General features: G+C 34.7%; 1 protein-coding gene across 5 annotated transcripts in view; it reads left to right on the forward strand.

Moving 5' to 3' along the window:
- Positions 1-25465, forward strand: part of TMEM161B (transmembrane protein 161B) — a 71611-nt gene that overhangs the window by 39213 nt on the left and 6933 nt on the right. For 2 of the 5 annotated variants that reach the window (XM_040239405.1, XM_040239407.1), the window contains 6 exons: positions 127-224; positions 3663-3819; positions 21304-21455; positions 21872-21932; positions 22427-22567; positions 25222-25335. In XM_040239405.1, the coding sequence (XP_040095339.1) occupies positions 127-224; positions 3663-3819; positions 21304-21455; positions 21872-21932; positions 22427-22567; positions 25222-25335 (723 nt within the window). Of the gene's footprint in view, positions 1-126; positions 225-3662; positions 3820-19841; positions 19957-21303; positions 21456-21871; positions 21933-22426; positions 22568-25221; positions 25336-25465 lie in introns of those variants that run through there. The other 3 variants (XM_040239406.1, XM_040239408.1, XM_040239409.1) reach the window with 3 other exon arrangements.

Raw genomic sequence — 25465 nt, forward strand, 5'->3', positions numbered from 1 at the left:
AATATTAGAACTTCTACCTCTTTTTCGCTGTGAAATATATAACCTCATTTGTAGTTAGTTTGATACAAACACTTGAATAACAGTGAGGGTAACTTGTTTTTTGTGTCACTTGTCTGATTTTTATAGGAAATATAATGGTCACATTGAAAGTAAGCCACTAACCATTCCAAAGGATATTGATCTCCATCTAGAAACAAAGTCAGTTACAGAAGTGGATACTTTAGGTAAGGGAAATCTGGGTAAAGTGTTCTGTAAATCTCAGTTTTATATTATGCTAGTGAAAGTACTTGAATTTATCTTTTGTTGTTAGATTCTTTTGTTTTCCTAATCATTAAGTCCAAATACAGACTCTGAAATCTTTCTCAGAGCTAAGAAGCTCAAAATGACTTCATCTGAATTGAATTTGTTTTTCTGTCCACCTAACTTACAGTAAGCCTTATTTTTCCCCATTTTTCAGAAGAGGCTGGCTTATGCAAGTTTGTTACACAGTTTTTGTATATGCTGAGGTTACAGTTTTTACTATCTCAAATTCTAAGTTGCCATCTGTATCAGTTTACATGTTTTATAATGTTGCTTGTAGAAATGCATCTGTATGTTTGTATTAAGCTACCTATATTTAAAGCAATTCAACTTTATGTTATATTTAGTAGAAAGGAAAATGGTTTTAGAATGATGAATTGGATTAGAAATAGAAAACTTTACTTATTCAAGATTTTATTGGATATCTCTGAATAAGTCAATCAATTTCCCCCCTGTATATTAGTGTTTAAAATTATATAACTATAATGATTTTAAATTTAAAGTGAAATTTATATGAAATTATTCAAATCCTAGAAGTGAAAAGCATCTAATGTGATATTGTTTAGAACACTAGTTTTCAGACCTGGCTGTATATCAGAACCACTTAAGCAGCTCTTTAAAGATAAAGATTCTCTTATACCTACCCTTGATGATTCAGTAAATCTAGAGTGGTTTCTGGGAATTTGTATTTTTTAAAATGTTCCACATGGTTCTGATTTTTTGACTAGGTTTAAGAACTACAGTTTTACATGATAAGAAATTAAAATGACATTTAAAAAGTCATCTTGGTAATGCTGTATAATGTATCATTATGTAATTTGGTCCTTCTTGGATTAAATCACACCACCACAGAAAAATCTTAATATATAGAGTCACTTCACATCTCATAAAGAATTACTTTGTGAAACAAGGTGGCTTCAATACATTTGAAAGTTGATGCTACATTTACAAGATTGTATGTATGTGTGTGTATATATATATGGAAAGCGTATCCTACAAAGTGTCAGTGATAAACAATATACATTCGTTGTTTAATGTTATTCAGACTATTGAGACTGGTTACCTCATCCCCTTTTTTTTCTTTTTAACTTTTTCATGTAGAATTTAAAACATGTAAAAGCACTTGAACTTTTTGATTAGTTATCCCATTTGTTTTGTTAATTTGATAGGTGTGGGTACTTGTACAAGAATACTTATACACGTTTCCTGATTTCTAAAACAGAATTTTGCTGTTCTTACTAATAACTGATGTTTAATGGATAATTGTCAGCTAATCAACCTTAATAATAGTTTAAATTGACTACTTATCAGACATTGTTATATGTGCTTTATTTGTATTATGTTGCCCTCACAGTTCTATGAGGTATGTAACTATTACTGACTTTTTTTTCTCCAACTTTTTAGATAGAGGAGTTAAATAACTCTGAATGTGGTACAGACATTTAGCGAGAATAAGGCTACTTAATGAACTTAAAAAAATTGAAGTTAGGGGTAATGTGGCTTCAGTATTCAGAATACTTATTCAGTATTTTGTTTTACAATTTTGAGCAATAAGTTGCAAATCATACTTGTTAAATAACTGATCATGTAACATCAAGATTATTCTAGTTAATCAGAGTAAGAGAGAGAGATGTTATTTATGTTTATATTTATGTAATCATTTGCGAATGCATGCTGTTTCTCTGTTTAGGTAAAAGTAGAGGGTTTTCTACCTGCCCTTTAGGTGCTCTCAGGAGGCTAATACAACTCACTGGAATTGATGAATTCTCAGTTTTTAGTGCAATATTCTATTGAGAGGCATGTATATAATTACATTATTGAATACAGAAAGAAGAATGTAATATTTGAGTTATATATATAACCAAGAATATATATAATTTGTTCTTTTATTGAATATATGTATTATTGATAGCCTAATAACTATCTTAAAAGTCTTTCAGTTTGTGTTAGCTATCTGTTAGACAAATCTCTTAAAGGACATAAGAACATTTGAATGTCACCTGTCTGTTCGCTGTGAATGAGTTCCCTGGGGGAAGCCTGTGTGAATGTGGGCAGGCATGGAAAATTAGAACACTGACTTTAACTTTTGTTAGTAAAAACTGAAATAACTTTATCTGTAGATAAACAGGTATTTGTCTATCTGTTCCATCCATTTTCTCTGCTGTCCTTCCAGAAGGTTATTTAAAAAGTTCAACTGAATGACTACAGGGGAGGAGAGGGTTCTACAGAGTAGGATTTCTTCAACTACTTAAGGGTAAATCTTTCCCACTGATGTTCAGAAGTTATTAGGTCTATTACAACAAAAAACCTAAAGCAGTTAAAATAGCTTGAAGGCAAAGTAAGTGTGTTAAACTGACATGAATAAAGAATATACCTAATTATGAAAGGAACTGGAAGTTTTGCTGTCACCTCATGAAGATGTAAGTTTGGTTAGTTTATTTTCATATTTTAAATAACTTATTTTGAGTGGTATTTTATTTTTAAAAGCCTTTTTTTTTTCTTTGTAAATTCTGATTTTAAAATATCCTCGGGTGTTACATTTTACAACTAAAAATTTCCCAGAGTAATGTAGATCATTATGTGCCAGGGAGAACATGGGAAATGGTGTTCTGGTACATGATATATTTCCACATTTCTAGAAGGTCTTTTGCAAAATGATATTGATCTTTGAGACTATTCTCTGGCAGAAATAAACCAGAATATCCAAGAAAAGGGAATGGAATTATACTTTGAGACAATGTTAATTTTAATGTCAACCCTTAAGGATGGAATAGTTTGTTGAAGGAGTGTGGTTTTATGGAGAATTGACAGGCATTTCTTGAACTTTTCTTCTAGAGAATAAAAAGTATATTTACTTAATTTATTATTTTAGCCTGCAGTAACTCACAAAATTACTAATCCTCCGTTAGTAAGGTTAGTAATATGTGACATGAAGCCCAACTCTCTTGTTTCATAGAAATCAATATAAGTAAATCTGTATAGTACTCTATCAAGTTATATTCTAAAGCTAAAATATTATTGCTCAGATTCTTTTTTTTTAAAGTAATGATTTATAATTTCTGTGAAAGCTAATCATTTAAAAAAATAGCAACTCATTTTGCAATCATATTTTTAACAACCATTTAAATAATTTTTGGTAATCATTTCAGTTTTATTTAATTTACAGTGTATTAAAGTTTAGTTTTGGATGCCAATATTCTCAATCTATTTCTCACATTTTTGGATTCTCATATTTGCACACCTTACATGGCAAATCATCAAACAATAAAATCTCACATTTGAAGTTAATTATAGATATAAGTCTTCCTAAAGCTATTTTTCAGTTTAAGTAAAACTTTCTTTCTTAAACCTTTATTTTTCAGCATTGCATTACTTTCCAGAATACCAGTGGCTGGTGGATTTCACAGTGGCTGCTACAGTTGTCTATCTAGTAACTGAAGTCTACTACAGTTTTATGAAGCCCACACAAGAAATGAATATCAGCTTAGTCTGGTGCCTGCTTGTTTTGTCTTTTGCAATGTATCCTTCAAAACATCATTAATATTAATTTATGAATTTGTTTTCCTTTTACAGCTAACACTATTAGATCTCATCTCTGATTTAGAAAGGATTTTAGATCATTAGAGAATGTTTGTTGAAATCCTCTTTATATACTTGGAAAAAAAATTTTTTAATGGAGGTAGATAGTTTAAAAGGTGAAATACAAGGAAAGAAAGCAGTTCCCTCCCTTTCCTTTCTTGTCTGACTCATGTTACAGAGGGAGCCCCTTTTACCTCTTTTAGTTAGTTCTTTGCAGCTTTCCTTACTCATGTTTATATAATACATGATAATGGTGTTTTTAAAATTTTAGATATTATTGCACCTTTATCCTCCTTCCCTTTCCTTCTTTTCTTTCTAAATACAGAGTTTTTTTTTTTTTTTTTTTGAGAAATCACAAAATATACTCTATTTGGACTTAAAAATTTTGCCCAATAGTTATTTTAAATGCATGAACCTATGTGCCCACTCACACGCATACACACACACATACACAGAGAAGTTATTCTGATAGTGGTGCTTGGGAAATTTGTTGCTTGTGCTTGGGAGATTCATATAGAAGAAAAAATTAGGACATCAAATGAACAAAATAGAGGAAAAATATGGTCATTTCTTGACTCTGGGATTGTTAAAGTTAGTGTCTAAGAATATTTGGCATTATTGGACCTCCTAGAAACTATTAATGAATTTTTTGCTTTCCAATAAAACCTCTAGGTTTACTGATAACACTGAGGGCTTTGCCATATTCGGATTCCTAACAGAAGTTCTAAGAATTAAGAAGTTGGGCAGACTGGTAATGTCACGTAGCTTGGTTTCTTGGTCGTATTAGACTCCTCTCAGACGAAGATACGCATCAAAGTTAACATAATACGTTTTTCTTATTTTTTTTTTTAAGTAGAGGATAATTGCTTTACAGTGTTGTGTTGCTTTTTGCCATATAGGAACATGAATCAGCCATAGGCATACACATGTCCCCTCCCTCTTGAGCTTCCCTCCCACTCCCCATCCCATCCCACCCCTCTAGATTATCAGAGTACTAGGTTGAGCTCCCTGTGTTATACAGCAGCTTCCCATTAGCTGTCTTTTACATGTGGTAATGTGTGTGCTTCTGTGCTACCCTGTCAACTCGTCCCACCCTAGGAGACAACTTTTTACTTCAATCAGTAGTTGCTTTCAGTTACACTGATGAAAATATTATTTATAGTTAAGCATTGTAGTATCTTGTTACCCTCCTCAAACAGTTTTCTATTCTTATTGTATAGAAGCTAAACTCTCTATAGAATTCTAAACCTTAGTAGTTCAGATACATCTCTTCTTTTTTTTTTTTAAAACTGAAGTATAGTTGATCTGCAGTATTAGTTTCATATTTATAGCATAGTGATTTGGTAGTTTTACGGATTATACTCCATTAGAAGTTGTTATAAGGTAGTGGCTATGATTCCCTGTGCCTTGTGATATATCCTTAGGTTAGTTAGATTCGTGTTAGTCACTCAGTCGTGTCCGACTGTTTGTGACTCCATGGACTGTAGCCCATGAGGCTCCTCTGATGATGGAATTCTCCAGGCAAGAATACTGGAGTGGACGGCCATTCCCCTCTCCAGTGGATCTTCCCAACCTAGGGACTGAACTCAGGTCTCCTGCATTGCAGGTAGATTCTTTACTGTCTGAGCCACCAAAGAAACCCAAAGGGTGAAACGCATCCCTGAGTGGGCTTGAACCACATTCGGTTAACAGCTGTATCCTTGTTGCATATCTATTTTATTCATAGTAGTTTGCTTGTATCTCTTAACCCCATACCTCTAATTTTCTACCCCACTCTTCTCCCCTTTCATAACCACTAGTTTGTTTTCTGTATGTGTTGTTTTTTGTTTTTTTTTTTGGCCATGCCACATGGCATGCAGGGTCTTAGTTCCCTGACCAGGACTCCCTACAGTGTAAAAAGAAACTCTGCTTAGTAAGATGTTGGATTTCTCTGAATTGATTCTTTAACTTTTATCTCTCCCTTTCCATTTATTTTATCCAGTTTTCTTGATTTTTCTCTTTTCTCTTTTAACCCTTTTGTTAAATTTTTATATCAACTTAAAAAAAAACTAAGACTTCTTTGAAAGCTCCATTTTCATAGCAGTCGTGTGTCATGGTTGTGTAATATCTTTTTAAGAACATTAATAGCTTTTATGCTTCAATTTGTACTTTGCATTATTTATTTTCTGAGTCTCCCTCTTCCTCCCTTTTTGTTTTAATCACTGTCATGTTCAAAATTGTTCTGGAATGTCTTATGGTCTTTGAGTATCTGTTTATATTCAGAAGGAGGGGTTAAAAATTGGAAGTTTCTTGCAGATGGCTGGAGCTTGTTGATTGGTAGGCTTTTTAGTGGCTAATTGAGTGAAGGGCTGGCCGTGTCCCATATGTGGGATCTAAGCCTGACAACTAGTGTTATGAGAGCTGATTGGGGAAGGCTCAGAGACTCAACATTCAGTGTGCAGGCATTGATTTAAATGCATGTCTGGGTCCTTCCCCTGCCCCTGTTCTCAGCTCTTCATTGTCACCTGAAGTTTTACCTAATACCCCCAAGCCCAGTCTTTTCTAGTTTAATATCTTTAAAATTTAATTCTTCTGGGTTCTGCCAAAACTGGGGGAGAGCCATCACCTTAATCTCTGTAAGTCGGCAAAACAGAATATCTGGAAAGTCTGATTATACTAATACAGACTGTTATTATACTAATAATGACTGTTCATTCAACCAACCATCTTGTTTTCCTGTGTTTTGCAACCTTACGTTTAGAGGTCCCTGCTGTCTCTAGTTCCTGACTTTTGTACCATGGTTTATGAATGAATTGGCTTTCTTCTCACTGGGTTCCTTGCCTTGTAGATCTCACATAGTAGAGAAGATTGAAGCCTAAATTAGTTACTACTTGTCCATTTACTTAATGTCTTCCAAAATTTGTTGTAATTTTTTTCTACTGTCATTTCTTTTCCTAGTCTTTGTTTTGGGGAGTTCTGCTTTCTTCCTTGTGTGGTTTATTTATTCAGAGTTGGGGAGTAAGAGAATTAATACGTTTTCCATTTTTTATTTCAGCCAGTGACCACTGAATTGTCTTTTAAACTTGTTAGGGGATACCATTTAAAATACGTGATGCCATTTGATATTCAGCACCACTGTGCTATCCTTCTGTTGACTCTTTTGGATTGATTTAGGTATAATTTAGAGTAGAATAGCCAGAACAAAGCCTTAAGAGTTGACATCTTCACAAGATTTATATTGTACTGGGTATAAATACTGATCATGTGTGTTAGTTGAATAAGACCTCCAGATATTCAGTGGTATACTTACTGAAGAGCAGGTTAAATTCAAGGGTTTAAAATATTACTATTTAGCTCTATAGTATTAAATAAGTGAAAAATCATTTAGTCAGAATGAACAGCATCCTTAGACATCGTCATATTAAACATACTAAAAATATTATAACTTGATAATTAGCACTAGCTGAATATGTCATTATTTTTTCGTACTGTGAGTTTTTATATTCTCTGAAATATTGTTTATTATGATATATTCTTGATTTTGTTTCATTCTCTTTGTTTTGTAGCTATGACAAATTTACGTTAAAATGCATATCTTGATACCCAGTTTTATTTAATGTGATACAGCCTTTAATGTCTACTTACCAGAGAAATTAGAAAAATGTACTTCTTAATAGCTATTCAAAGTATTGTTTATGTGAATAAATTTTTTACCTTTCATTTCACTCAGTAATGCCCGATAATGTGAGAGCAAAGGTCCTAAGCAGTCTTCAGCACTGAACTGGCTCTCCTCAGTTTGAAGTAGTGCACTTGCGGAAGGCTCCAAACAATAGCATCCCTGCAGGGATTTGGTCGCTGGCTGTCTCTCCATCCCAGGGAGGACAGAAAGTGGTGAAGGGCTTTATAATCCAAGCTATTTTCTGCCAACTTTGACCCTCCTCAAAGCGGGTAGGGAAGAAGAAGGAAAGTAGAATTGTATATATGCTTGGGTACATGATTTTCTTTCGAACGTGTAGCATGTGAGAAAATGACCTGCTACCTTCAGTGGCATGCAGGAAACCAGAATTAAATGCCTGATATCCAGATTAACTCCAAAGAAAAGTCTGTTAATAGCCTTTTATCTTAGTTATAACATATCTGGTATGCCTTTCACACCCTATGAACAGTCTAGCTGCAGTGACCTCTGTCTGGCTTCTCTTTATTTTCTTATTGTATGTGCCTACTTATTAGTCAAACACATGTCTCCATTGATTACATAGGACAATGGCTCCACTTAATTCCAGAGTCACACATACATCAGTCGATTGAGTAATTCTCTGCAGTTGTTACTGATGAAATAGCCTTTGTTAAAATGGTCTGCAAATTAGACACATATAACTTAAATAATTGGTTCACTTCAAAGTGAGGAAGAAAACTGTCTTAACTTTTGTGCTCATTTCCCTTTTCATCAGTTTTTATTTGACATTCTTGTGTTGGACAACAATTACAATATTTACAGAATCTTGAAAGTTTTGAAAAACAAAAGAATGATTTTTTAAAAATATGTGACACTCAAATCTTGAACCCTGGAACTTAAAACTGGTTCATCTCTTGTCAGCTCTGCTTTCTTCTTCAACTGAGATGTACACGCATCTAAGCTATCACACCTACCTCCAGTCTTACTCCAAAACCCATATTAATTCTCAGCTCTACTCTCTTGCCAATTTGTAATTCTGACCACAGTTTATCCAAGTCTGTATGTTCTACTTCCATTTATGCCAAGTTTATGTTATGTAGAAGACAGAGGGTAAAGAAAGCCTTATAATGAGGATGGAGCAGTAGTAATTGTCTTTCCTTATATGATGACCCGTGAAGTTTCAGTCGCTGGAGAAATGTCCACTGATTTCGTAATATGAAGGATATATTTTCATTTAAGAATAAGAGAAAAGTATAAAGGTAAAAATGATGCTTGCAGAATTCAGAGATCCTTTGGTAGAAATAAAACTTTTAAAAATGAAAATATTGTACAGTTGATGGATTTTTTAAAAAAAAAAACCCTTTTCTTATAAATAAGCTGTATTGCAGAGTAATACTGAGTCAATTACGTGAATTTAATTGAGAAGAAAGCCGTTCTACAAAGAATGGTAAAGCTTCTCAGTTCCTGTTATATTTGGTTAAAGAACTGGATCATTAGTCACGTTTCCACAGGGCTTGTATTTTACAGTGTGGATGGTATAAGGTACAAAACCCCATGATATAAATTTTTAAGACTATGTTTTAAAATTTAATTTGCCTGGTTGCCAGACATACAGATTTTATGCAAATCAAAAAGTTGTGAATAGTTTAAATTGAAATAAATTCTTAGGTTTTCTGTGTTAAATATCCAGTTCTGTATGTAGATTTTGTAACCTAAAGGTCTACAAATTGAATGCCATACTTGTTTGCTATAGGAAATAGACAACTGCAACAAAGTAGCATGACTTAGTCACCACTTCTGAATTCCTTAAACGATTCTAAATTATTCTTTACAAAAACGTTCTGCCTTAGATTAATAGGAAAAATGAAACGCTAAACCCTGCAGTGAACTGTGTAAGATACCGTGTTTCCCAGTGAGAAAGGAACAGACTCAGGGTACTTGTTTTGTCTTGAAAATTTGGACAATACATAGTTTTGTCTTGAAAATTTGGACAATACATAGTTTGTCAAAACCTGATTCTTTAACAAACTTTTGGAGATCTTCTATGACATTAATACTGTCAAATTATTCACCTGTCAGGTCAGAAACCTAGCATTATATAGGGAACTTAAGTGAGAGGTAGGACTGTTTTTTTGTTTATTAATTTATAGTCAAGTATGACTATTTTTCTTTCAGCTAGGAAATGGTAGTTTTTCTTATAAAAATATAAGGTTAACTGTCATTGTTTTGCTTTATTTTAATCAGAAGATAAGTTAATAGTTTTTTGTTCTTTGCTTTTTTTTTTTTTGATAAAGCCAATATCTTTATGCTTTTAAAAATCTGGTCATCATTTTTCCACAGTCTGATTAAGTTGAGGCTGGCTGTAAACTATTTTATAGGATGGGTTTAAAGTTGCATAATAGTTTTTGGCTTTTATTTATCTGAGAGAATTTTAGGTTTGTTTCTTTTCTCTTTAACTAAAATAAAGTAATTGAAGCTTTGTCTCTTAAGAAAATATGAAAAAATGTTTTAGTTAAAAATTTATCGAAATTTTGTTGGTTTTTTTTAAACATTTGAAGATAGGATCAGATTATTATAAGAGGATTTTATTTGGTAGCTCTTAAGGATTATTACTTTACTTAATTTAGTTTTTAATATCTGTTCTATAGCAGAACCTTAGTATAGTTTCTCGATTTCTCTGCAGCAAGAATGCAAAGTATGATGTGATTTTTGAGTATTTTGTTTGCCTTTTCTTATGGAAAACTAGATGTGATAAGTTTAATCATTTGAATAGGAAAAAACACTAGGTTATTGTTAGTGTTCCCCAACAATATAATCTTTCACAGATTAGGAAAACTTTGCGTTTACATGCAAATTGCTTACAGTGGAAATGTGATCTATTTTTAAAAGGTAATTATACATTTTGTGAAAAACTTTTGAGAGACATCTGTGAAAACCTCTGTTTATTCCTTAGGATACTGTGCAATAGATTTGTGTATTGGCAAAAAAAACTAGCAGCATTTCTTATCAGAATATGATTTCTTGGTATTTCTTTCCTTCTCAAAAGAGCACCTAAACATATTGTTGAATAACAATATGAGGTTAGGGTGTAGAATACATCTTCTTAATCCGAGAATTGGGTCTTGAAGGTGTAAATTAAGTTAAAACATGGTAGTACTTTAACACATCTATGTTATTAAAGCTGTTATCCTAGATGAGAGAAATTTGCCATTTTAAAACAAAAAATTAAGCCTGTTTGCTATTTGAAAGCTCTTATCTCCAGCTTAAAGATGTGTATATTTAAAATACTTCCTACTAAGTAAATCTTCCAACCTGTCCTTGATTTTTCTTTTCTGTTCTTGTTTTTGTATTGGCATGTATAAATTATGGCCTAATTACAGTATGAAAAATGTTGACATTAAATTAGAAGTTTAAAAATATCCAGCACATGATAGCAAAAATGTATTCCATCCCTAATTGGACATGGAACAACAGACTGGTTCCAATTAGGAGAAGGAGAACATTAAGGCTGTATATTGTCACTCTGCTTATTTAATTTCTATGCAGAGTACATCATGAGAAATCCTGGACTGGAAGAAGCACAAGCTGGAATCAAGATTTCCAGGAGAAATATCAATAACCTCAGATATGCAGATGACACCACCCTTAACTTATGGCAGAAAGTGAAGAGGAACTAAAAAGCCTCTTGATGAAAGTGAAAGAGGAGTGAAAGAGGAAAGATGGCTTAAAGCTCAACATTCAGAAAACGAAGATCATGGCATCTGGTCCCATCACTTCATGGGTAATAGACGGGGAAACAATGGAAACAGTGTCAAGACTTTATTTTTTTGCGCTACAAAATCACTGCAGATGGTGACTGCAGCCATGATATTAAAAGACACTTGCTCCTTGGAAGGAAAGTTATGACCAACCTAGATAGCATATTAAAAAGCAGAGACATTACTTTGCCAACAAAGGTCCGTCTAGTCAAGGCTATGGTTTTTCCACTAGTCATGTATGGATGTGAGAGTTGGACTGTGAAGAAAGCTGAGCACTGAAGAATTGATGCTTTTGAACTGTAGTGTTGGGGAAGACTCTTGAGAGTCCCTTGGACTGCAAGGAAGTCCAACCAGTCCATCCTAAAGGAAATCAGTCCTGAATATTCATTGGAAGGACTGATGTTGAAGCTGAAACTCCAATACTTTGGCCACCTGATGAGAGGAGCTGACTCATTTGAAAAGCCCCTGATGCTGGGAAAGATTGAGGGTAGAAGGAGAAGGGGACGACAGAGGATGAGTTGGTTGGATGGCATCAATGACTCAATGGACATGGGTTTGGGTGAACTCCGGGAGTTGGTGATGGACAGGGAGGCCTGGTGTGCTGCGGTTCATGGGGTCGCAAAGAGTTGGGCATGACTGAGTGACTGAACTGAACTGAACATTCTGTTTCAGAAATGAAGATCTTATAAAGCAAAATAAGCTAGCATTTAAAGGAGGTGTTCCATTCAGGTAGAACTGAGGGGTTAATTAAGAGGCTCTTTAGTTCCTCTTCACTTTCTGCCATTAGAGTGGTATCATCTGCCTATCTGATGTTATTGATATTTCTCTGCAATCTTGATTCCAGCTTGTGCTTCTTCCAGCTTGGTATTTTGCATGATATACTCTGCATATAAGTTAAATAAGCAAAATGATCATATACAGCCTTGTCGTACTCCTTTCCCAATTTTGAACCAGTCTGCTGTTCTATGTCCAGTTCTAAGTGTTGCTTCTTGACAGGTTTCTTAGGAAACAGGTAATTTGGACTGATATTCCCATCTCTAAGAATTTTCCACAATTTATTGTGATCACACAGTCAAAGGCTTTACACTTAGGAGATTGTAAATACACTGTTCTGATTTAAGTGGAGGCTTGTGAACTATTGAATGAAAGCTTGAACCTTTGGCCCTAGGCAGAGCATGGTATTTTACATCAGAATATTTGTTTGTATGTTTACATTATGGGTTATGGAAAGGTTTTGTTCCAATATGGGGCTCAATAAGTAATTGGTTTGAAGATTTATCTAGTATGAATTCTGGGTGTAGGCATTATAACATTTTAGGTGTTTGAGGTATAGGATTATATTAACATTTTAATGATATACAGTTATATTTCCCACCTGAATTTGATTGCATCTAATTTTGTTTTTTCTTCCTTTAGTGTTGACATACCTTGTAAGTTGTTTAATAATTCTGTGGTATCAAAATTTGGCAGTAGGTGTAATCTTTGAGAAATTTCTTTTTTGTCGTTTGATATCACTTCTGGCTGAAGATGTTATTTTGCTTTTTTAGTGTAAGTGAAGGAGTTTGAAATTGTCTTCTTTATAGACTCTAGTATCCATTTTCAGTAAAAATGAAGCCATGTTTTTCCAACCTAGACTTGGGGCCCCCCAGGCAATGAGAGAAATCATAACTAAGTCTCAGAAGCATTTTTTTTTGTGGTGTTTGGAGTTTTTATGTTGTGATTTTAAATATTGCTCCTTTTCCCTTATTATCTCTTTATATGTAAGCCCTTCTTTAGAATGCCAAGAAAGAGATGGACCCATAGTGTTTGATACTAATAAAATGAACCACTAGCTTTGTTTGTTTTATTTTTAAGTTGTGGTGAAGAGATAGATAAGGAGCATGGGATTCATAATATCCTGGAGAGAAAAGTTTGAGCATCTATTTTCTGGGATGTCTTTACCACTTTTTTTTTTTTTTAATTAGTTAGTTGACTGTGTCAGGTCTTAGTTGCAGCACACAGGATCTTAGTTTTGTGATGCAGGATCCTTCATGTAGTGCAGGCTCCAGAATGTTTAGGCTCGGTAGTTATGGCAGGCAGGCTCTGCTGTTGGCACGTGGGACCTTGCTTCCCCAGCCAGGCATTGGTAGGTGGATTCTCAGCCCCTGGGCCACCCGGGAAGTCCCATGTCTCCACTTTTAAACAGTGTTTCATCTTTCATAAAACTCCATCTTGCGTGTTAAAAGTTAGATGAAGTTTAAGACTTGTGAAATTGTTCTTAACTTGCTATCTTAGAAAACTGGGTACTTTACTTCGTTATAAGAAAAGCTACACTTTGCATGAGGGAAAGATCCAGTAGTCCTCTGTTTAAAAATTAGATATTTTCCCTTTGTTATTTGCTTTCATATTTTTTACACTTAACCTGGCTTCAACTCTTACTGAAGTGATTTATATCACTTCTTAATCATAAGTAAAATTAAGTTGTGCTTTAAAATTACATAATTTAAAAAATAATTGTGTATAGACTCTTATAATGCTGGTCTCTCCTCTGAGGAGTTCAGAATATTAACCAGGGAAGTCTTAACTTTGTAGTTTTTCTTTATTAATTGAATTACCCAAAAAATCAATCATAATGTAAATTTAAACTGCAGTGTTTATTACTTTAGTTAATTAGAAAATTTGGAATAGGAAACTATTCCAAAAGCTTAGATTATGCAAGAGGGCTTAGAGTTATGCTTTGTAACCTTTTTTTCTACCTGCACTCAAAGCTAACTCCTCTCAGAAGCATCTTCTATTACAGACAGTATATCTTCACCCAGGTTAATGGGATGGGTTTGCACTGAGGGTGGGGCAGGTCCTGCCTTTATCTCCTCTAGCTGGAATTGGTGTTTACTGTCATTTTCTTCCTGGATACCTAATCTTCCTAATTTTTTTTCCCCTCTAGAGTCTTTCCACTTTAAGCAACTGTAGACTATCAGTGTCTTTCATGTAAGAGCATAACTGCAAGAACTCTGAAATGAATGATATTCTAATTGAAAAGGAGAAAAAATAGTAATAGGATTTGTATGCAATGATTAAGTTATAGAGAAGTTTTAAAAGTTCACTTGCATCTTTAAATGACATGGAAACCAAATGTGCTTTGTTAAATACCCATTAATCATTTTAATTGAAATTAACATCCTATCAATTTGACAACCTTGTTTAGGCTTAATGTAACAAAATCATGCCAACTTCTACAGTGATGCAGTATACTCTTGGTGCTTATAAATGATTTAGTAGCTATTAGCCAAAATAGGAAGAGGATTGACAACTATGTTTAGGGAAAACTTATATAATAATGTTAGATGATTTAAGAAAGCATTTTGAAGGAATAGCACAGAATTCTACATTACAAAGTAAGAACTAGAGTATAAATATCACTCTTTAAATTCTTAACTGTAATTTGCAAAGATTGTTAGTTTTGCAGATACATATGACTTGTAAATTTATTTCTCTTATTAGAAAATAATTTGGCTTTCCTTTTCTCCTAATGTTCAGTGTCATAGAAAAACTGACATCTGTTATTATGAGGTTTAGCCTCTTTAGTACAGTTTGAGATATCTGTGTATTGGTTTATAACCAAAAGTACTGCAGAGTTAAATTGAGCAAGACTGTGTCAGGGCGCTGAATATTTGGTTAGGGAACTAATGTAAACCAATGGCATTTGCTTGTTTATTAGTTTTAATTTTTACTTTAAAGAAGTAATTGGCTCAAATACTTGACCATTATACATACATATAACCTGAGTTATGGTGAACATAAGACATTTAGAATGAAAGTAATGTGCCTGGTAAATGTCTTCAGAAGGTGTATGCTGGAGCTCTACAGTATATGTATTTCTGATTATATGTGTCCTAAAACATGTATTTGTTATTACAAAGTTGAGATCTTTTTAATCAGAAAGTTAAGAGGTTGTCATCTAGCTTTTCATGCGTGGTTTTCTCTTGTCTTAAAAGGAAATCAGGTATTTCATAGAATGTAGCACTATAACTAATATCTTTATAATAGTCTGTAAGGAAATATATTAAAAAGTTGAAATAAGGACTTCTTGGTTGCCCAGTGGCTTAGATCTGCACTTCCACTGCAGAGGGCGCAAGTTCAGTCTCTGGTCCAGAAAGTTCCACATGCCATGTGGTATGGCCAAAAACAAATTCAGATAAATTGTTAGGACTACAGTTTTTAGATGATACCTCCAACTTGCATATAGATTGTATTCTGAAATGCTTGGAAATAAAATAATCTTTTAAGAAAAATAATGCTAAAAAGGCATTTCCTCCCAGATTAGCCCATGAAAGTTCATTTGATCTGTAACTAGCACACATGGCCATGTTAGTTTTCGAAGAAAATAATGCTTTTGCTAATAAGTATTTAGGAAAATAAATATGAGCAGGTGTTTATCTTGAATCATGGTATTTGAGAAAAAGTCAGAGGTTCATGTGAAAGGAAATTAGCTAGAGTGGAATTAACCGAGGTGTGAACAGTGAAAGTTGGGAGAGGGGATAATACTGCCTGAAAAGTGACTGGGTGGTTATTAGTGATACTTCCCGTCACACACTTCTGAAGGGTTGATTGCCCCAGGAATAGATGGATAAAAATGAGCTATTCTTGTACTTCACTTTTTTTTTTTTGACATTTAAAAGGGGGAACTGTCTTCTAAATAAGCTTTAAGAATACAAAGCCTAAGCCTTTTAATTTAGAATATCCTTTAAATTTATAACCCCGAGTGGTAAATAATTTATATTTTTGTTATTACCATTGATGAAAACAGATCTTAGAGTAAAACTTCTTTATTGTTTTTCACTTTGAGTATATTATCTCAGAGAGTTGTTGGTCTTTATTGTTGTTGTTGTTCAATCTCTAAGTTGTGTCTGACTCTTTGCGACCCATGGACTATATAGCACAGCAGACTCTTCTGTCCTTCACTTTCTCCCAGTGTTTGCTCAAACTCATGTCCATTGAGTCAGTGATGCCATCCAACCGTCCCATCTTCTGTCGCACCCTTCTCTTGTCCTCAATCTTTCCCAGCATAGGGTCTTTTCCAGTGAGTCAGCTCTTCACATTACGTGGCCAGAGTAGTGGAGCTTCAGCTTCAGCACCAGTCCTTCCAGTGAATATTCAGGGTGGATTTCCTTTGTGATTGACTGGTTTTGATCTTTTTGCAGTGCTAGGAACTCTCGAGTCTTCTACAGTACCACAGTTCGCAAGTGTGAATTCTTTCACATTCAGCCAACTCTCACATCTGCACATGACTATTAGAAGAACCATAAGTTTCACTGTACAGACCTTTGTAGGCAAAGTGCTATCTCTGCTTCGTGACTGCAGTCACAATCTGCAGTAATTTTGGAGTCCAAGAAAATAAAATCTGTCACTGTTTTCACTTTTTCTCCATCTGTTTGCCATTAAGTGTTGGGACTGGCTTGCTAGCATGTGTAATGAGCACAATTGTGTGGTAGTTTGAAGATTCTTTGACATTGCCCTTCACTGGGACTGGGATGAAAACTGACCTTTTCCAGTCCTGTGGCCACTGCTGGGTTTTCCAAATATGCTGACATACTGAGTGCAGCACGTTAACATTATCTTTTAGAATTTTGAATAGCTCAGTTGGAATTCTGTCACCTCCACTAACTTTTTTCTTAGTAATGCTTCCTAAGGCCCACTTTGACTTCACACTCCAGAATGTCCTAGATGAGCGGCCACATGGTGCTTATCTGGGTCATTAAGACATTTTTAGTATAGTTCTTTGTATTATTGCCACCTCTTCTTGATCTCTTCTGCTTCCATTAGTTCCTTACCTTTTCTGTCCTTTATCATGTCCATCCTTGGATGAAATAAATGTTCCCTGTGCTGTGTGCTTAGTTGCTCAGTCGTGTCTGACTCTTTGTGACCTTGTGGACTGTAGCCTGCCAGGTGCCTCTGTCCATGGGCATTCTCCAGGCTAGAATATTGGAGTGGGTTACCATCCCCTCCTCCAGGGGATCTTCCCACCCCAGGGATCAAACCCAGGTCTCCTACATTGCAGGTGGATTCTTTACTGTGTAAGCCATCAAGGAAGCCTTCTAAGAGCTGTAATAATGGTAATTATTGTAGAGGAGCTAATACATATTCTTAGGTTCACCATAACTCAGGTTATATATATGTATAATGGTTAGTGTTTGAACCCTGGATTTCTCCCAATTTAAAGGTCTATTAAATCATAGAATTAATACTGTTTCAGCTTACCTGGATTACCATGTAAAACATTATTTCTGTGGCAAAATTTGTTATTGTTTAGGTACGTGCTTTATTTTGGGGGGCTCCAATATTACTGCAGATGGTGACAGCAGCCATGAAATTAAAAGACACTTACTTCTTGGAAGAAAAGTTATAGCCAACCTAGACAGATTATTAAAAAGCAGAGACATTACTTTGCCAACAGAGGTCCGTCTAGTCAAGGGTATGGTTTTTCCAGTAGTCATGTATGGATTTGAGAGTTGGACTATAAAGAAAGTTGAGCAGTGAAGAACTGATGCTTTTGAACTGTGGTGTTGGAGAAGACTCTTGAGAGTCCCTTGGACTGCAAGGAGATCCAACCAGTCCATCCTAAAGGAAATCAGTCCTGAATATTCATTGGAAGGACTGATGTTGAAGCTGAAACTCCAATACTTTGGCCACCTGATGTGAAGAACTGACTCTGAAAAGACCCTGATGCTGGGAAAGATTGAACCTTGAGGAGAAGAGGATGACAGAGGATGAGATGGTTGTATGGCATCACTGACTCAATGGACATGAGTTTGAATAAACTCTGGGAGTTGGCGATGTACAGGGAGGCCTGGTGTGCTGCAGTCCATGGGTTCACAAAGAATCAGACACGACTAAGCAACTGAACTGAACTGAAGTACCTACTATGTGCCAGTCACTTTTTGGTGCTCCATCTGAGCAGTGAACAAGAGACAAGAATTACTGATATGAAGTTTACATTCTAGCAGAGATTTATTTCAACTTGCATTTGGAAGATCAAAAAAATCACCTGTCTTTATTACCTTCAAGTTGGCTTACTTAGGGTAGATGCCCATAGCTAGAGCAGCTGGGACTCTATTTACGTTTGTATCCAGTATCCTAGGTAGGATCCTAATAGAGAATGGGTAGTAACTATATTAGCATATTTTGAATAGAATCAAAGGACAGCTTCCTTTTAAAGTGGAAGGACAAGGGTCCTTATCCTTGCTTATCTGATCCTGAATAAGAATTCTTCTGACTATGAGAATGTTTGAACAGACCATTTACCGCTGCCAGGGCAGCTCTATTTTTAAAATGATTTCATGTGTTATTGCTAAACTATCCTGTACTGTAGGTGCTTTAAGCATTTCCATAGACACAGTATACCAAATTGTTAGCTGAATGTACTCTGGATCCAGACAACTTAGATTTAAATCCCAGTTGCCTCTAATCTAGCTGTATGATCTTGGTCAAGTGTGTGCATGCGTGCGTGCATGCAGTCACATCAGTCATGTCTGACTCTTTGTGACCCCATGGACTGTAGCCCACCAGGCACCTCTGTCCATGAAATTCTCTAGGCAAGAATACTGGAGTGGATATATAGATCTCATCTTCTTTATCCATTCCTCTGTCCATGGGATCACGAAGAGTCGGACCTGAACGATGTGACTTTGCATGCATGCATGCATGCACGCACCTGCCCAAGATCACACAGCTAATCCTTTATCAGTCATATCATTTGCAAATATTTTTTCCCAGTCTGTGTTGTCTTTTTGTTTTTATTGTTTCCTTTGCTGTGCAAAAGCTTTTCAGTTTTAAATAGGTCCTATTTGTTTATTTTTGCTTTTATTTCCATTATTCTGGAAGGTGGATTAAAAAAGATTTTGCTGTGATTTATGTCTGAGGGTGTTCTGCCTATGTTTTCCTCTAATAGTTTTATAGTGCCCAACTAACGTTTAGGTCTTTAATCCATTTTGAGCTTATTTTTGTGTATGCAGTTAAGGAATGTTTTAATTTCATTCTTTTACATGTGGCTGTCCAGTTTTCCCAGCACCATTTGTTGAAGAGACTGTCTTTCCACATTTGTATGGTCTTGCTTCCTTTGTCATAGATTAGTTGGTTTTTTTGGTGCATGGGCTTATTTCTGGGTGTTCTGTCCTGTTCCATTGACCCTGTATTTCTGAATAGAATCAAAGGACAGCTTCCAATATGTGCCAGTAGCATACTGTTTTGATGATTGTAGCTTTGTAGTATAGTCTGAAGTCAGGGAGCCTGATTGTTCCAGCTCTGTTTTCCTTTTCAAGATTGCTTTGACTATTCAGGGTCTTCTTTGTCTCCATACAGATTTTGAGATTTTTTTGTTATAGTTCTCAAGAAGATGTGTGTATACACACACACACCCACACCCACCAACACACAATGGAATATTACTCAGCCCTTAAAAAGAGTGAAAAAAGACCATTTGCAACAACATGGATGGACCTAGAGAGTGTCATACTGACTGAGTGAAGTAAGACGGAGAAGGAGAAATATCGTATGACATCCTTTATATGTGGAATCGAAAAAGAAATTATAGAAATGAACTTACTTACAAAACAGAAAGAGACTCATGGACTTAGAAAACAAACTCATGGTTGCTGTGGGGAGGACATAGTTAAGGACTTTGGAAAGGTAACATACACACTGCTCTATTTAAAATGGATAACCAGCAAAAACCTATTGTATAGCGCATGGAACTTTGCTCAATGTTACGTGCCAGCCTGGGTGGGAAGGAGAATGGATACGTGTGTGTGTGTGTGGCTGAGTCCCTTCACTGTTCACCTTAAACTATCACATTGTTTATTTGTGATAATGCTATAATTAATTGGGGTTAACTGCTATACCCCAATACAAATGTTTTTGGCATTAAAAAATAAAAATAAAAACATGCTGGAGTGGATTTCCACGCCCTCTTCCAGGGCATCTTCCCAACCCAGGGATCAAACCCTTGTCTCTGAGGTCTCCTGTACTGGCAGGCGGGTTCTTTACCACTGGCACCACCTGAGAAGTATGAACCTATCTGCCACAATTTTTTTAAATCTGGAAAAGTAGTGATAATAGTTGGCTAATGTAGGGATGAAATGAAATAATTGCTAATGCTTAGCACTTGGCAAGTACTAAATGACAGCTGTTATTATTTTTCATGCTTGACATATAATTTATGTTAAAGTTGCTTTTCTAGATTTTTTGGCCAAACAACTTATTTTGTTGGGTGGGTTTATGCTTTCCAGGAGAACAATTTGATATAACAGAAATCTGGATTCTAGCTGTGAATCACCCACTGATTGATCTTGATTTGATTAATTATTAAGAGGGGGTTCAGATAAAATAATGTATTTAGTATTTTCATATAAAATTTAAATATTTTAAAATAGGTGAGCATGTTGAGTCTTTGGTTGATTTTGAATACTCAACAGAAACCTGTTTTTTTTTTCATTGTAGTGTGAAATGGTGATCCCAGATGCTCAGTTTTTGTACTGAAGCTTACCAATGACTATTACAAAAACTGTTTGTAACTCTCAAAGTTTAAATTAGTGGATGATTTACAGATGATTCCTGTGTTGTGTGTTTAATTCTAAATATAAACTACTTGACAATCACACCCAATAAAAAGAAGTTCCCTAAGATGCTTTTCATGTCACCAAGACCCTATTTCATAAAATCATTGTAATAACCTCCTAATGAATTTGAGAAACTGGAAATACATTATTTTCCTAATTACAGTGTAGTACATGTGCATGTTTTATTTTAAAAATGTTACAAACTTCGCTTAGATTTGCTTTGTTTTTATTTTCTGAAAGTCTATTCAGATTTTCATTAGTTTTTCACTTCCTTCCAAAAGACACCTTGTAGAGAAATATTGTAGAATCAAAATGAATGTTGTAATCAAATTTTATTGGAGTTCAGGTCCTGTAAAGATGGTTGTGTTTAACTTCCACAAAGTTATTTGTTGTTTTTCCTGAACTTTTCCTTTTGCAGCAAAGTTCTATTTTCATTAACTACACACTATTTTAAAGTAGAAGATGGTGGTGAAAGATCAGTCTGTGTTACCTTTGGATTTTTTTTCTTTGTGAAAGCAATGGCTGTCTTGATTGTAACAGAAAACTATCTGGAATTCGGACTTGAAACAGGTAATAATTTAATATAAGTTCTTAAAATTAGGTTTATATTCTGAAATGTTCTAAATAACCTTTATTATTCTTAAGCCTTTTTTTTTAGCTAAGTTTTTCCTAGCTTTTTCCAAAAATGCTCTCCCCTCCTCATTTTTTCCTTAAACTTAAATAAGTGTTTCTAATGCTAATGTTTACTCACATAGATAAAGATGCAGATTTTAATGCAAATTATATGGAATGTATATATATCAAAGGGATGTTTTCAAAGGCTATTTCTCCTAATAACTAAATTTTATTGCATTATGACATACTAATTAGCACATAAAAGAGCTAAGCTTGTCACTTCAGAATTTAAGATACTCTAGCATTTTATTTCCAAAGAAAGATTCTGTATTTTACTCCTATGATAAGAGTAAATTTTCTTCCCCCTACAGGGTTTACAAATTTTTCAGAGAGTGCGATGCAGTTTCTTGAAAAGCAAGGTTTAGAATCTCAGTAAGTTTTTTTTAATTAAGTATTATTCAAGTTGAATTTTCCATTTTTAGTAAAATAGCACTTACTGTAAGTAGTTCTTTGTTTTTAATCAGTGAAAAGAATTATTTTTTAAGTAGGACTGTCTCTTTTAGCAGTATCCTCATATTTTTTACATTTGTATAAACTTAGTACCTTTTATAGAATTCGGATTTGAATTTGCTCTTATTTAACGTAATTCCTCTTCCATCAGATAGTAAATGAAATTCATGAGTCACATTATTTTTTGTTGAATATGTAGGTAATATTGTTAAAAGTGTTGCTTAAGAGATGTCTGATTAAGTTCATAATTCACTAAAATCCCTTATAGTGGTAGAATAAGAACTGTCTTTCTGTAGGAGTTTACTTTGTATTACTTGTATTATTGTGATTTATAAAGTAATTAATTAGAAGAAAAGAAAACTTCTAGAAGGTTCACTTCAAAAACTTACCAGCTTTTTTAAAAATTTTAATTTTAGGGGTCCTGTTTCAAAACTTACTTTCAAATTTTTCCTGGCTATTTTCTGTTCACTCATTGGGGCTTTTTTGACATTTCCTGGATTACGGCTGGCTCAAATGCATCTGGATGCCCTGAATTTGGCAACAGAAAAAATTACACAGTAAGCGGAAAATGTACATAAGCACATGCAGATAAATATATGTTTTCCATCTTAATGAAGGTATATTATTGTAATGAAATCATAAATTATTGTATTGAAAATTAATAACCATTTGATGTCACACCGCTTCCTCTTTCTACTATAAGCAAGTTTCTTCCATTCTTTTCTAAACTTTAAGTTCTGTGTAAGAAAAAAACACTAATTATTAAATTTCTTTTCTTCCTGTTAAAATGGAAATAGTAATATTTATGTTCTTTTGAACTCAGATTTCAATGTTTATGATATCGTAATCTCTACCACTGATCTGAGGATAGGATCTATGGGAATTTCTTTAAATTAGAATTTTCAAGTTAAAAGTACTTATTTACATTTCATATAAATGATTTGATTTAACCTAATTTTGTATTTAAAGCATTTTATTTTAAAATGTTTTGAAATTAAATCTGTGTACGTAAGAAATGTTTGTTTTCTTTATATTACTGACCTATTTGTAAGCTTATTTTACTTTGGGATTACTAATACTGTATAGTGTTAAATTATAGTTTACTATTTTAGTTTTCAAATAGAAACTGTATTTGAATCTCTACATATAAGTCAGAGCCCACTTACTATATTCTTTGTGATTGTCAGAGATTCTTTTCTTGGTGTAGACACCTTGGCAGAGGAACAGATTTTTATCTTCATCATTTCATATCCAGATCCAAATTTCCAAATCCTCTTTTTGTTTTGCAGTAGAAGCCCAAGTTGAGAATATTCCATTTTGATATATGTATTTATAGTCATTAAGTTTCTCTGAATAGTCATATTTCCTAACATTTCTGCTCTTTAAAAACCTACATTTAATGATGCTGATTCTCTGTCTTTTCACGTTATCTCTCCTACCTCTGTCATTTTCCTTTATTTTAATTTTGAAAATGTTTTTGTGTTTTTCCTCTCCTCCCTTTTTTCCTGCATATGCTTTGTGTGTGTTTACTTATTCTCACCTCCTAGTACACACTCCTTCATTCCTCTTTTCTGCTCCTTTTACTCAGCATGCTCTTGGCTACATCCTGCTTTTCTCCCACCATCCGTCTCTCTAATGGCTTCTTTTAAAACAAAACCTGGTTCTCCCCCTCCTCTCTACACACACACACTTCAGTCCACTAACCCCAGTGTTATGATTTAAATAAGCTGAAAGGGTGGGTGGAGGGGAGCCCTTCACCAGCTACTGAAACCGCTGTGGGCTGCTCCTTGATACTAGAGTGTTCCCTAGCAACACTGCATACCTAATACTGCTGCTTTCTTCCCCCGCACCCGATGGTTTACCCAGGCTGTGGGATGAAAGAATCACTTTATGAAAACATTTAAAGCATTTAGTGGTAGTTTGGGATTGGAGACACTGAGGGTTGGAGGGGGGAGGTGGGGGCCACATTTTCTTTTCCTTCTCAGAAAAATGTAGCTTCTTCCAGTTCTTCCCTTTGGGAATCTGGAGTTTTATTTTCCGTGTATTACAAACGGCCCCTCACACACACACACATTGTGTTGTAGCACTCTGCCCGGATTCAGGGTGTGGCGAGCTAGTTTTGTAGTGAGGGCAGCAGACTGGCGCAAAGAGCTGCGTTCTCCTCACCCCGGGGCCAGGCAGTAGTACTGGTACTCGCTTCAGGGCCAGAGTTCCGCCTCTCCCTGGTCAGGTAGGTCTTCATGGTTTCCCGAGCCAGCCGCTTACTCACAGAAATCACTATCACTTGCACTGCACTGGTATTTTAAAGTGTGTGCATGTGTGTGTATTTTAAACCCTGCAGTTTAGTCTCTCTTCCTCGCATGGTTTGTAAAGAAAACAGTACATGGTAATAAAATAGTCTGAAGAACGTCTTTCTGAAACAAGGACAGTCTTTTATCAGTCATCTGTCTCTGTAGGGTACAGATTTGGGGCAACAGTTAAGAATGACATTGCATCTCACACCTGAAACCTTTTGCTGTATTGGGTATATTGCCTTGTGGGAGTAACGTGAATTTCTCCTGGTTTGTATAGGATAGGGAAATTCATTTCAGATACATTCATAATTCTTCAAGAAGAAAGAAAAATGTGAATCGTTTATGATTTTAACAATTAATTAAAACATTATACATGATCATTACAAATGCAATGGCTTCCACCTGCCATATCCCGTCTGGTATTTTGGACCTTGTAATAGGTCTCTTATTTGTAAGTAATCAGAAGCTGCTTTGTGTCTGCTGGACTGAAAAATATCAAAAGATGACTCCTATCCTGAAAATCCATTGGATTCATTGATTAGAGAATCGTTTAAGTACCAGTGTATTAAAACAGGGATATAGTAGGAGATTCTTAAAGAACCCGAGAGTGGGAGTGAACAGATTTAGATTTTAGTGCTTAATCTCTTTCTCACCTGTAATGTTACCATGTGCAAATCATTTAACTTTCCTCAATCTAAACGTTCTCATCGCAAACATTAAAATAATAAGGTGTTTTTATAAGGGCTCAAATTAGTGTTGAGTGATAATGATTAATATAAAATAATGATGACAACAATACCTTAATATAGAATACTGAAATTAAAGTTCCTACCTTCATTTTTTAAGTCCCAAGTTTCTGTAGTTTATTAGTGTATTTTGCTTCTGGATTTTTATGTTTATTTCTTACATACTTTCAGAACATTACTTCATATCAACTTCTTGGCACCTCTGTTTATGGTTCTGCTCTGGGTAAAACCCATCACCAAAGACTACATTATGAACCCACCATTGGGTAAAGAAAGTGTCCCTTTGTAAGTATGGGTATTTGGGGGCTAATTTTTATTTTATTATGTAATCAAAACTTTTCTAAAATGTTTTTTACTGTATTCATGTTTTTAATTATAATATTGAGTGTATTTTTAAAACATTAATAGAAATGTT

The sequence above is a fragment of the Oryx dammah genome, unplaced genomic scaffold (genome assembly GCF_014754425.2).
Source record: "Oryx dammah isolate SB20612 unplaced genomic scaffold, SCBI_Odam_1.1 HiC_scaffold_5, whole genome shotgun sequence".
NCBI lineage: Eukaryota > Metazoa > Chordata > Mammalia > Artiodactyla > Bovidae > Oryx > Oryx dammah.